The sequence below is a fragment of the Thermobia domestica genome, chromosome 3 (assembly GCF_964235325.1).
Source record: "Thermobia domestica chromosome 3, izTheDome1.hap1.1, whole genome shotgun sequence".
Taxonomy (NCBI): Eukaryota; Metazoa; Arthropoda; class Insecta; order Zygentoma; family Lepismatidae; genus Thermobia; species Thermobia domestica.
The window spans coordinates 267,842,092-267,856,227 of record NC_137456.1 but is presented as its reverse complement, the minus strand read 5'-3'; the positions used below and the strand labels follow the sequence as shown (position 1 = coordinate 267,856,227).

At 37.2% G+C, this 14,136-nt stretch overlaps 1 protein-coding gene across 1 annotated transcript in view; it reads left to right on the top strand.

The window, feature by feature from the left end:
- Positions 1-14,136, top strand: part of LOC145681645 (uncharacterized) — a 238,749-nt gene that overhangs the window by 34,248 nt on the left and 190,365 nt on the right. Inside the window, exon 2 of the mRNA XM_081753267.1 lies at positions 10,950-11,041. Coding sequence (XP_081609393.1) covers positions 10,952-11,041 — 90 coding nt within the window. The 5' untranslated portion in view covers positions 10,950-10,951. The remainder of the gene's footprint in view (positions 1-10,949; positions 11,042-14,136) is intronic.

Below are 14,136 nucleotides of genomic sequence, written 5' to 3'. Positions count from 1 at the left end.
ATGAGACCGATATATATATATATACTAGCAGCGTTCACCCCGCTTCGCTGCGGTCACCCCGGAACGCAATAAACTTTGTTACTTAGATAATTTTTACTTTTTCGCTTTCAAGTGATATGATAAAAACCATAGAAGATTGCACTAATGTTAACATTATATCGCCTGTCATTTATGTTAACCCGCCCCGCTTCGCTGCGGTCACCCCAACCCGCCCCGCTTCGCTGCGGTCATCCCCGAACGCAATAAACTTTGTTACTTAGATAATTTTTACTTTTTCGCTTTCAAGTGATTTATAGCGCCTGTCAGTTATGTTAACCCGCCGAGTCACAGGGTCATGCGGGTTGCATATAAATACGTTTATTTTTATACCTATGATGAACTAATAACAAAGGATTTGTACGTATGGACACCTGAATGGTCAATTATCTCAAGACACTGGTAATTGAAAATTAAAGTGATATGATAAAAACCATCTAGGGTCCACATCCTAACAACCCCCCAAAAATGAAAGAAATCGGTTCAGCCGTATTAGCGTGATGAGCGGACAAAGGATTTTTTGTACGTATTGACACCTGATTGGTCAATTATCTCAAGACACTGGTAATTGAAAATTAAAGTGATATGAATAAAAACCATCTAGGGTCCAAATCCTAACAACCCCCCAAAAATGAAAGAAATCGGTTCAGCCGTATTAGCGTGATGAGCGGACAAAGGATTTTGTGCGTTCTCTTTTATATATATATATATATATATATATATATATATATATATATAGAGAGAGAGAGAGAGAGAGAGAGAGAGAGAGAGACATAGATATATATAAAACTAGCACACAAGTGGAAATGCATAGGTAACATGTTTTATGTATTCAAACAATATGAAACTCCTGTTTTATAAACATCCTACTTTCTTTAAAAAATACATATATTTTTTATTTGAAACAATTACTTCTTACTTTAGAGATATTAGCCTGTACTCACTAGATTCCAGGAGGGGTCGGTCGACCATTTAGATCCCCCTGCGTTCGACCATGTTTTACAGTATTATGTTCTTGTAGTAAATCCAATGTCTCATACATATTAGATTCTAATTGCTAAATGTATGGTTTATATAAAAAATACACTGTTCTTAATGCGGAATAAAGCTCTTTGTGCAGTTAATTCATGAATACATTTCTTATATATAGAGGAAAGTTGGGTATTGTGGAATACTGTTTTTATTTTCAACGATACAAGAGACATGAATGGACCTTGAATAATGTCCTTTATACTAAAATATGCTGTGATGTATGTTCTTTAAGAAAACAATACTGCGGAAGCTACACACGCTACATTCCCTGGGTTTGACAAGCATTTTCAAAAAATGACGGAATTTGAGGTCATGCAAAAGTAAAGGAAGATGTGAAATAGTATCCGCATTATCCTCCACCTGCTCGAATTAACGTAATGATATTACGATATATATTTTCATGACTACCGGAATATAAAATCGACAAAAAGGTATGGGACTTCAACTGATACAGTCCGCAGCAGAAAACCCGCAATATGAACATGTAAGTTTATTGTGAAACGACAAAGTCTTTTGCTCCAAAGTAAGTGTGCAGCGGAGGACGCCGAGGATTCTCACGAGTGATTCATGCCGCTGAGACTTCATGTTGATCTCCTGCGTTGTTACGCGTAGTTTCACAATAAACTTACATGCCCATGTTGCAGGTTTTTTGCTACGGACTGTACGTTTGTTCAATTTAAGGAGTACATATGAAATTTCAATGTAAAAACTGATCTTGAAAAAAGAAGCAAAAAATATCGAGATCAATAAACTAATTCTGAAGAAAAACACGTACACTACTGCGTGGTGTGAAATTCACGAGCAGTGAGCACAAATAAAGTCCAAAATGTATTATTCAGTGGATTCAGCATGACTCCATTGATTACACGAGAGACACCAAATTCGTTTTTGACCTGAATTGTTTTCGGAAATTTTCCCATAGCATTATGTGCACTGACCATTTGATTTTTCTGTAGGATCACTTTCATGACAGTCATTGGGTTCATAATTTTGTGTTGAAATTGATATTTCTTGCTGTTGGTATATAGGTAACAAACGTTTACAACTACAGGTATTCCACTATACCCGCTCACCGCCATGTTGGTGTTTTAACCCCTCAGTTTCAACTGATTGGCAGAATCCACATCAAACATTACTCGCACTTTCTTTACTTGGCATCATAATTATGACGTGTATTCATGCACAAGTAGTTATATTACATGAGTAAAATATACATACATTCAAAAGTTTAGTAATTATGACAAATTAGATTTTCTTCTTATACTCCGACGCTTGCACCAACAGCAATCTCATATTTTCGTACAACCTACATTGACCACGGCAAAATAGTACTGGACATTTATTTTCGCTAGATGTCACTCACTACCACCGCTGCAACACTGGTATTCCACATTACCGGACTTTCCTCTGTCTCTTTCTTTCTCTCTCTCTCTCTCTCTCTCTCTCTCTCTCTCTCTCTCTCTCTCTATATATATATATATATATATATATATATATATATATATATATATATATATATATATTCATTTTATCGGTTTCTCTCCCCGAAAAAATATGGCTATGTGCTTGTTGCTGGAAGTTCGTCGGGATCTTAATACGGCGAATTATAGATGTGTTAAAATAATACACAATACTTTTGATAAAATGGATGCTTTTAAATACATAGGCTCACTATTACCAGAAGTGAACCATATTCAAGAAGAAATTAAATGTAAATTAAGGCAGATAATTCGTGTTATTATTCAGTTCAAAATCTCTTGTTGTCACGAATTCTGACGAGGAATTCTAATCTTAAAATATATTAAACAAAAATCACGCTTGTAGTATTGTGTCGGTGCGAAACGTGGTCGCTTACTGTGAGGGAAGAATATAGACTGAAAGTGTTTGAGAACAAGATCCTGAGACGAATATTCGGACAGAAGGGAAACGTGAATGGGGAATGGCGAAAACATCAAAACGAGGAACAACATAATTGATATTTTTACCAAACATTGTTAGGGGCATCAAGTCTAGGAGGCTAAAGTGGACAGTTCATGTAGCCAGGATGGAAGAAAGCAGGTACGCGAGAAAAGTCTTAAGTAAAATACCAAGCAGTAAAACGACCACTAGGAAGACGTAACCGGAGACGGGAGGAAAATATTAAGATCGATCTCCCGGAACTACAACTACAAAGTAGGAGCTGGATCAATTTGGCAAAGGATAGATGTAGGTGGAGAGGTTTTGTGATTGTGGTTCCATTGACAATAGAAAGAGTTAGTTAATTATTATTCTGCAATCAATCAACCATCTGGTGTCACAAAAGTCTTAAAACATTTCACAATTTCTAGCCATTTTCATGTTCAAGGTCTTTCCGCAAGAGATTTGTTTCCAGCTTTCTAAACGGAATTACGCCTTTTAACCTCATGGCGCCCACCTGGGATCCTTGCAGACCCATGGCTTTACTATATTCATTTACCTTCTCTTTTTCTCATATTCTTATCTACGACTCGGGACATCTCTTTTTAGGACGTTTTCAATTCACGTACAAATTTACTTCTTGTAGGCCTACACTTTTGTTTTTAGAAATTATTAGAACATTTAAGGATCAATACGTAATTAGCCCACCTGGGAACCGTGTGGACTCCATAGTATCCCAGGCTCTGAGAGAGATAAATATACATAGAAATGTATGTTGAACAGCAAGAACATAGCAAAAATTAAGGTGCTGAAATAACACAAAACGACAACCACTTTAGCGTGTTACTTTCTTTGTCAATTCAACACCAAACCCATCGCCTTAGAGCATATCAGAAATACCTCGTTAGTGGCTGTAAGTATTTATGTTTTTTTATTGTTTGGTATGAGCAAAGCTTTGCAAAACATTTCGCATTTATGGCAAATAACTAATGCCATTTTATGTTTTCTGTAATAGGTCATAATAATATTGTGTAAACCTGTGAATCATCTGACAACAGTTACACAGGTAGCTGTAGTGCCATCTGTTTTCTTTATCTGTTATTCTTGTGTCTTAGCATATATAAACATAAGATGGCAGAAATGTTGCCTATGTAACTGTAATGTAACTGTTGTCAGAAGATTCACAGGTTTACAAAAATATTATTGTAAGAGATTGCAGGAAACATAGAGCATTATTCATTACTTGGTGTAAGTGAAAAAGATATTTCGCAACGCTTCGCTCATAATAAAAGATAAATGCCATTACCAATTCTCTCAGGTAGTAACTAGTTATTCCTGATATGCTCGAAAGGCGATGGGCTTGGTGTTTAATTAACTCACAAGTAACACGCTAACGTGGTAGCCACTTTGTGTTGTTTCAACACCTCATTTTTTACAGTGTAGATCATTAACAAAGCAACATAAACGACTTTGTGAAGTAACTTGTAAAAGCACGGTTAAATAATGGAAGAAATACCAGGCGTGATCAGAAGTAAGTTTACAAAGCATGCAGTGAAATGGGCGTATATCATTTCATTTAACTAATACTTGCCTACAGATATTACGTACACTAGTTTAATTTTAGACAATGTCTCCATATTCGGTGTGGCACTTGTAGATTCGTCGGATGAGTTTGAAGGTTTCCTTCGGGTAAAAATCCTGTCCTTGTGTGTTCAGCCAAGTTGTCATAAAATGTTTCACCTGTTCCTCTGAGACAAAACAACGGCCTCCTAAGTAATCCTGCCATCAGATACCGTAACGTAGGCCTCCTGTTGTACTCAAGCAGTTCCACAAATGAGCTGTGTTCAAATCTGTTGTTGCTGTGCTGGGTCTGCAATTGCGCTTCTCGTCGGTGACGTTTCCTCCATAAGCAGCAAACATTCCACAACATCCTACGACATGCTGGCGGCGTATTACAGTTTCGTTAAGAACGTCTACTAACTGCAGGTGAATTCCAGCCAACAGAAAACGAATATATTAGATGACTTCCTCGCGAGATCAGTTTTCCAAACGAGTCACCATTTGTGTTTATCTACAAGTAGCGCAGTAGGTGGCGAGTGTCTGGAACTCTGCAAAGTTTCCAACTCTATGTAGTAAAATTACCGAGCACTCCTCATTCCTCTATAACAGACGAAACTCCAGAAATATCGTCCTGCAACCTTAGTTTCTGATCCCACGTGGTTTAACCATGGGCAACTCTTTATACAAGCACCGAACCTACTGAAAAATTGCTTCTTCAGAACAGCAGTTGTTGGTATCGCAAAAGTGGTACAACAATGAGGAAGTGCAAAAGAGTCATCCCTACTGATATGATTGAAATCCATCAATGATCAGAAAAAGGTCACTCTTGTAGTTTGATGAAGAGTTGACCTAAGGAAGCTATGTTCGAAATAAAAATAGATCAATCTCTCTTTTGTCTTCAATGCATCATGATAAGACGGTTGTTCCCAGACAGAACAAACCGGATACCATCATAAAGTATAATGAAACTAAATCGGGTTTGAATACACTCCACTGTCTTTGCAGAATTTATATGTTCACCATTTCACTGACGATTGTCTTACTTACTGTAACTGATAGTACACGAACTGATCGATTATGATTTTCCAGTCATAGTTCCCACAACATCATGCTACCGGAACTCAGAAAATATAATGCAACCAGAACACAAAAGGGAAGAATATTCGTGAAGAACCATGGGCGTCAATTAGTGAAAAAGGACAACCAAATACATCTTGAAAATCCCAAGTAGTCACTTAGTAATGTCCAAGAGTCTATTACTACGATTGAAAAATGAAGAGTATTAAATGCAGATGTGGAACTACCCAGGACAAGAAGCAGTAATGCAAATGTACTAATTATGGTAATCCAGCTTTCCGGGAATATTTTAAAAATGTGTGACATATATGCTGCTGAATTATGAAGTATATTACAGTGCAATCCGTGTAATGAGAAGTGAAATTGGAGATCGTAAAAAATCACTATATATATATATATATATATATATATATATATATATATATATATATATACAAGGTGTACAACTTCGCTTCCGCCGTTTTTCCCCAAAATATGACGCATTAATGAAACAAAATACTTACTCAGGCATTCTTCAAAGTATTATAAATCACTGGCCACAACTTTCTCCCATCTGTCGGGCTGCGTAGGAATGCTGCGTTGAAAGAAAAAATCACCTTTGGAGGCGATCCATTTATCGATCCACTTTTTGACTTCTTCATAAGATCGGAAGTGTTGGTCAGCCAGATCATGCGCCATTGATCGATACAGGTGATAATCAGAGGGAGCGATGCCTGGAGTGTACGGCGGGTAGGGTAGGACTTCCCATCTTAACGTTTCCAAGTACGGTTTGACCATTTTTGCAACGTGGGGTCTAGCGTTGTCGTGCTGCACAATCACTTTGTCGTGCCTCTCGCTGTATTGCGGCTCTTTGTCCTTTAATGCTCGGCTCAAACGCATTAATTCCGTTCGATAACGATCGTGTGTGATTGTTTCACTCGGGTTTAACAGCTCACGGTACACGACGCCGAGCTGGTCCCACCAAATGCAGAGCATGATCTTGGAGCCATGAATATTCGGTTTGGCCGTCGACGTGGAAGCATGGCCGGGATATCTCAATGTTTTTTTGCGTTTAGGGTTATCGTAATAAACGCATTTTTTGTCCCCGCTCACATAGCGATGCAGAAATTCTTTTTCATTTTGCCTCTGAAGTAACTGTTCACAAACACAAAAACGCCGTTCAATGTCTCTTGGATTCAAGTCATATGGAACAAAAGTTCCTTCTTTCTGAATCATAAACATGGCTTTGAGCCGTTTAGAAATGGCTTGCTGTGTCACTCCCAATAATCGTACCAATTCTTCTTCAGTTTGAAGCGAGTCTTCACTATGCGATGTTCCTATTCTGCAAGCAATGTTGCTATTCTGGACCTTCAAAAACTTTCTGTCTTCCACAACTATGCCGGTCTCCGACGTTGAAGTCAGCGTTCTCTCACTAATAGCGTCCTCACCATAAGTATTTGAGAGTATTTGACGAGACTCAGCCACAGTTTTCTTCATATTAAAACAATAAAGTAGAACCTCCCTCAAATGGCGAGAATTTGGCTCGTAAACTGACATTTTCAATCGAGAACAGCTTTACGATGCACACACAAATCGACTAACGCTTGAATAGGGTTATGTTGACAGAGGTCCAAGGTAACTGCCTGACGTTTGCGATCTGTTTATTTCGACCGCTACTTAAGGTTGCAGCCACCTTTCGTTAAACGGCGGAAGCAAAGTTTTACACCTTGTTTATATATAAAGTGTTCAGAAAGTAACTATGCAGTTCATAACTTGGCGTATTTAATATTCCATAAACCATTTTAAACAATTGAAATTAACTCCAAGCTAAACTCTAATGTCATGGAAGTTATAAGAGATGCTTAAAACGATCCTCTTGTACTTGAAGATACAGTTGCACACGTTCCTGCATTTTCTTGAAGACGTTGTGCAGAACATCGGGAGTAATGTTCTGAATGTGAGGTGTCTGTGCAGCTTGAAGTTCTTGTATGGTGTGCGGATTCCTTCGAAGGTCTTCCCTTCAACGGACCAATTCGAAAGAAATCCGGTGTAGTCATGTGGGGTGAACGCGGAAGCCAGAGTCCTCGAGAGATGATACGGTCACCGAAGATGTCCTTTAACAATCTCATCGCCGGATGGGTAGCATGTGCAGTCGCCTTATCCTGTTGGAACCAGTCATTCTCAATTTTGTCCTCATTCAGTTCACCTAGAAAGTGCTCCACAATGCAGCTGCAGTACGATTCTGCATTTATGGTGTCCTGAAAGAAGATTAGCCCAATGATGCGTTTACGAGTCACAGAGCACGAAACACCAACCTTTTGTTCATGCAGTAGGGACACCTGAAATTCATGCGGATTCTTCGTATTCATGACAACTCTGGCTATTCACGTAACCGAAGTGGTAAACCATGATTCATCCGTGAAAAAAGTTTTCCCAAGATACCTCTCACCATTGCCTTGCAGGTAGAACACGAACGAGTTGCAAAAATTAACTCGCTCTGGGCGGTCGATGTCTCCAAGTTTATATACGAGCGAAATTTTGTACGGATACATGGACAATTGACTTCCAGAGTATCTTGTGAGCGGAATCCACGGAGAAGTAGGCCTGGTGAGCTCGTCGTCAAACATATTTCTTTGGAATGTGCAGCATCACGTCGTGAACCTACGCCACCTTCTCTGTTTATGTGGCTGTGTATGGCATAACTGATTTTGGAGCATTATGAACGCTTCCGGTCTTTTGAAATTTCATGATGAGGTTTACTCCTGGGAACTTTGCTGCAAATCCAGCTTCCACTGCTGAGGTAAACTTGTGTCCATTGCGGAAGATATGCTCCAAAAGAAACATTCTTTGGTCAGTCGTCAGCATGATGACCTGGATAACAATGACGTAACAAAAGACGTTGGTCTTCAATCAAATCAAACCTGTGAACAAATACAAATACTTAGTCTGATATGGTTCAAATATGTTTCAGATATGTTAAACATTGAAAAATGGTGTATTACTAGTATACAATCATATCAGTCGTCACTTAGCACACCACAACATGGCACTGCGTAGTTACTTTCTGAACTCCTGGTGTATATCTATATCTATCTATCTATCTATCTATCTATCTATCTATCTATCTATCTATCTATCTATATATATATATATATATATATATATATATATATATATATATATATATATATATATATATATAGTAGAGCGTCGATTATCCGAACGTCGGTCAACCGAACGACCGCTTAACCGAACTGTGTACTTGCTCGCACCTGTTACTCTCCCACCCTACCGTCCATCATCCCCCTCACTCCCAAACCAAGTTTCCCACAGTAGTCGCCGCACTGGGCCACCGCTGGCGGAACATTGCTTCTAACAGGGCCTTCATAAGGCGCTGCTGACCGGCCAAGCCGCCAGTCGCTGTGTTTCAACAATCAGCACACTTCTTTTTATGAATAAATTTACTGTACAGTACTTCTTTTTGGCAAATAAACATGTACAGTTCGATTATCCGAACAAACCAGTTTTCCGAACACCCATGTCCTCCAATTATTTCGGATAATCGATATATATTTGATATATATTTGATTATTTTAACTATATTATAGTAAAAATGGAAACAACTGTATTTAAGAACATAATAAAAATAAAACATAATGAAAAATGTCTACTAACAACATTAATTATTGGGGTCCCCACGGACCCCAGGTTGCCATTAACGTAAACGTTAAAAGGCTGGCATCATGAGGTTAGCACTTGCGACCTGCATAAGGAGTGTTTTGCTTAAACATTCTGTAATCATAGTAGTAGATTCGCGAAGCGTTAATAGAAATTTAATGACAGAACGCAGTTCAAACTCGCTAACCGGTCCATTTTTGTAAATGATGAGTTAAACGAACTTTAGAAAACGTGGACACTGTCAACAAACGTATAAGATTCGTGCAGGTTCATACTCGTACTAAGTCGACGACAAAGGTTAGTTCAGCTGCCTTATGAACGTCGAAGCAGGAATTTGTTGGTTGTTGCACAGTGACGTCGGCCTAATTACTTCTACAAATTTCGTTTTATTTTTGGTAATTGAGATATTCTTTGTTATATCAATTGTTCACCAAATTTGAAAATGGATGTTGTGAAAATTTGGTGATGCAACGTTTAGCATTTTTGATATGATAATCAATATCTGTATCTAAGGACCATATTGAACCTATTCGGTACTTATTTGCTATCTTCTTTGGTTTCCGCTTTCGATTTCACAAGGAAAGCCATATCAGTTATAAGACTATTTGTAAAATGTCAATCCAAACGTGAAAACGGGACGAAATTATAAAAATAGAAGTTTATTAAATGAAATACTCCCCAAAGTGTACAATATACGATGACTTGCAAAAATGATTCTTAACCAGTATAGAAGAAAATATTATTCTCATTTTAAGAAATTTATTTTAAAAACATTCATGCCAGCATCCATGCTTTGAAAATGTGTTTCTTAAAATTATGTTGTTTTTTTTATTATGGAGAAAAATTAAAATCCAATGATCCAAATCTGCCACGAGAGGGTTGAAAGATTCTAGAAATCACTTTCAAAAGAGACCAATGCTGTTCATGAATCAAGTGCAGTATGCAATTTCAAATTAGCCTTCAACTTTTTTGGCCTTAATTAGGTAGCATTTTTTGTTACTTCATTCCTGCGAACAATGAGATTGATACATGTTATATTTATCAGTGCTTTGACTCGTACATTCGTCAATTCAATTTACCTACTTTAGAGCTTTATACACACATTAAACGTTTTCGATGCTTACTATAGGTCTGTGTGCCAAGCTCTTGATCTATGCTTTACCTCTCTTAACGACTGCAACTCACCCGTTGATTGTGGAATGAACAGAACTGTTTTCTATACATAATATCATGCAATTCTTTCGAAAATTGTTGGCCTTAATTCCTTAAAAAACGTATCTTTAAATGAAGTCTTATATTCTGTTATTTTCCAACCAAAATTTCATATTTTACTTCATAATCATGTACTCAAACTGCAACAAATGAAAGAGTATTTACTTCACAGAAGCCCGGTGGCTCAGTGATAAGCACTTACCGCAGTTGCGTGGGGTTCCTCTTTTTATCCCTGTCCAAATAAGTTTGTAGTGGACAACATCGTGCTCGTGAGTTTCCTCGGTGTAACCCCGTTTCCATCCATTTTCTTATTCCACCAATTCTTTAATTATTATTCACTTGTTTTAATCATCGTCTCATTTAGGCTAACTGACGTAAGTCTTTTATTGATAATTAAATTTAGATGTCTTTGCTACCATTTCTGAATCAAATTCTTCTACATTTTCTTGCGTTTGCTTTAAAATTCATATTTTTTTCAGATATGAGACGCGTCAGCGGGACAGGGAGAATAAAAAGTTGTGCTGGCATGTCATTGAAGAATACGACCATCCTTGTTGCGGTAATCAATTTGGTTAGTATTCTATTCTATTACTAAAAGTGACTTAGAGGAAATATTTTAACAAAGCAAACTACATGGTATATGCTTTAAAATAAATAATGTAATATATCTAAGAACTTCTGCGTATCTATGTAGTTACCTATTGTGCCTTTTGTGTGAGAGGTCCGGGCTGGATGGCGAAGGGACTCTGCATGGTTCGAATTCATGTAAAACTATATTCACGTCTCCTATATCATTGCTGCTGAACGGCACGCTATACACAAACTAATCGTATTAAGAAATTAATGTCTTAGAATTAAATTCTAAATTAACTACAAAAATAATTTCACACATCACAACATCTGTTAGAACTGCTTCCTATCGTGCTAATGTCATGACGTCGTCTGTATACGTCATGTGCTGAGTTAACCTATTATTTATGTATCTTCCTGTATTTGTTAGATTTTTCTTACCACGTATTCTAATGCAAATTTAAAGAGTATTTGAGGTGTCTCTCTGTCTTAGAGAACTATTTATTCCAAGCTCTTCCAATCTGATGTTCTGTAAATTAACTTTCCCTTTTGTGTCTTTCAGCGTCACTCCTATCATTTTTTTTCAGTTTTGTTTCAATCTCATCGTTCATAGGCTTCTGAATAATTCTATTCTATTTAGTCTGCCGTAGGTTGGCTAAAGACTATGAGCATATTTCGCAAAAATTTTGTATTCCTATGTTTTCTCTATCTTCCGGTCTGAATCCTGGTTGGTATTCGCCTAGTATTTCTTTTGCCCAGTTTGAGACTCTTCTATTGAGTATTATTCCTAGTATCTTATACACCTTTATCAAAAGACCTATGCATCTGTAGCTGTTAAACTCCACTTTGCTGCCTTTTTACCGTCTTGGGACAATTTCTGTCATATATAATCTTGGGAAATTTCTTCATTTATCCCAATTTCAGATAGAAGATTATGAATTAGCTTGTGGTAATGTTCAAACCATTACCAGTTCATCTGGTTCCGGTCTGCCCTAGCTAGCTTATGATTTTGTAAGCGTTTTATTACGTGTCTTATTTCTTCCTTATCTGGTTCCTTTGTTAATTCTTGCTCTTCTGGCTCCCATTCAAATTTCTGTTACCATATTGTCCATTCTAGGTCTTGCCCCATTCTCCATTTCATATTACAGCTGTTGATTTAGAAATTCCTGAACATATTTGCTATACATTTTCGCGACCACCTCTTGTCCTGTGCCGATTTATCCATCTTTTCTTCAACATACTTCTGTCTTGACTGATATCATATCCTAAAATCTTTAATTCTTTTGTATGTTTTCCTGTTCCTTTAGTTTCATAATTATCCTAAAGGTCAAGTGCCATTTTTTCTTTCTCATTTTCTCTCTTTTTTTGCTTCTTATCAGTTTGCTGGCTAATGTTTTCTTTATGTGGTAATTCCATTGACTGGCTTTGGCTTTCAGCTGTAACCACTTTCACATTGCTACCTTTCTTTCTTGGATAACTTTATCCCACTCTTTCTCATACGATTCCGTTTATTTATATATAATTCTCATATTGATCACTTCCTCCACTATGTCTTTCAATATCGTTTTATATCGTACGATTTTTCTTCGACGCTTCCTTGTTCTTTCTGTAAAGCTGAGTTCTTTAACTTATCTCTTCTTCGTATTTTTGTGTAGTTAATTTCACACTGAATTTACTCATATCGTAACTTTTGTTTTCTTCCATGTATCTCTTTCTTCTCGTTGATGTCCTTTGTTTTTGTTTGATCCCAACCAGAAAATGGACGATATTGCAACTACTCTGTAACTTCTTACATCTTCAATGTCTGATGCATTTTTCCCATCGATCATAACATAATTTATCTGATCATTGAGAGTCCATCAGGAGAGATCAAGTTTCTTGTTGAATTTCTTTATGATGAAATGATGTGTTGCTTATTTTGAAGTTTACTTTTGTGGCAAAATCTATCATACTTTATCCATTTTCACTTGTTTATTTTTGTGTACTATATTTTTGTATCATTGTTTTCCAAACGTCTTCCTTTTAAATCTTTGTGTTCCAATCCCCCATAATTTTACATCATGCTTAGGAAAATTTTCCTACAATTTTCTTAGTTGATCTCTGAGTGAGTCCGTTTCAATTTCTTGTTTCTTCTTTGTAGGTACATGGATACTAATCCGGGAAATATTAACGAATTTTACTTCCTTTTATTTATATCTTGCATATTCTCGGATCTATTGTCTGGTATTCTATTAGTTTATCCATGATTATCATTGTATAGCAAGTCGAGTCACTAGCACATTTTTCTTTTTTCCATTGTTATTCATCCATTCTACTTCTTTCCGTCTTGTTTCTTGTAAGGCACGGATTCGTATCTTGTATCTCTGTGTCTCCTCCAGATTTCTCGAAACCCCAGGTTAGCTAGGCTTCTCACATTCCATGTAACCAATTTCATATAAAATTCGCACCAAGGGCGACGTCTTCTAGTGTCTGGTTGGTCTTTTTTGTCAAGTGTTCGTGTTGTTTATCCTACTCCCAGCCGACAAATATGGCGATCGGTAGTTTTCTGTTGGTTTCATCCGTCTTCCCTTAGCCTATGTCGGGCCCTCTACATACTGCAAGACAGCAGTGCTGATTTGTTCCATATCAGGTGAGTCCCCTCACCCACCATATGTCGTCGACGTACCCTTATGCACCACTTGTTTAGGCGTCTGGTGAGAGAACACTGTCATCCTTATCACACTTTCATTTCTACTTCATCCTTTCATCCGAAATATCCTATTATGGATGAAAAATCACTTCGTATATGAAACATAACTGAATAACGAGTATGGTAGTTACAGATGATCATCGAACGCGATATTTCAAATGACGTTGCCGTAAGTCGGGGTAAAGAGTATTCCCATTATGTCAGTTAAACATTGCTCTTCATGTTATTACCAAATATATTCTAATATTAATAATACACTAGACTCTCGCTAATCCGGCCTCTCATTACTTCGGTCAATATTAGGCCTATAGTCGGTAAAGCAGAAATGATGCCAACAACAATAAATATTCATGTGTTACAATGTTGTTAGTTAAAAATGTTAAACAATGATATACTTACATATTTCA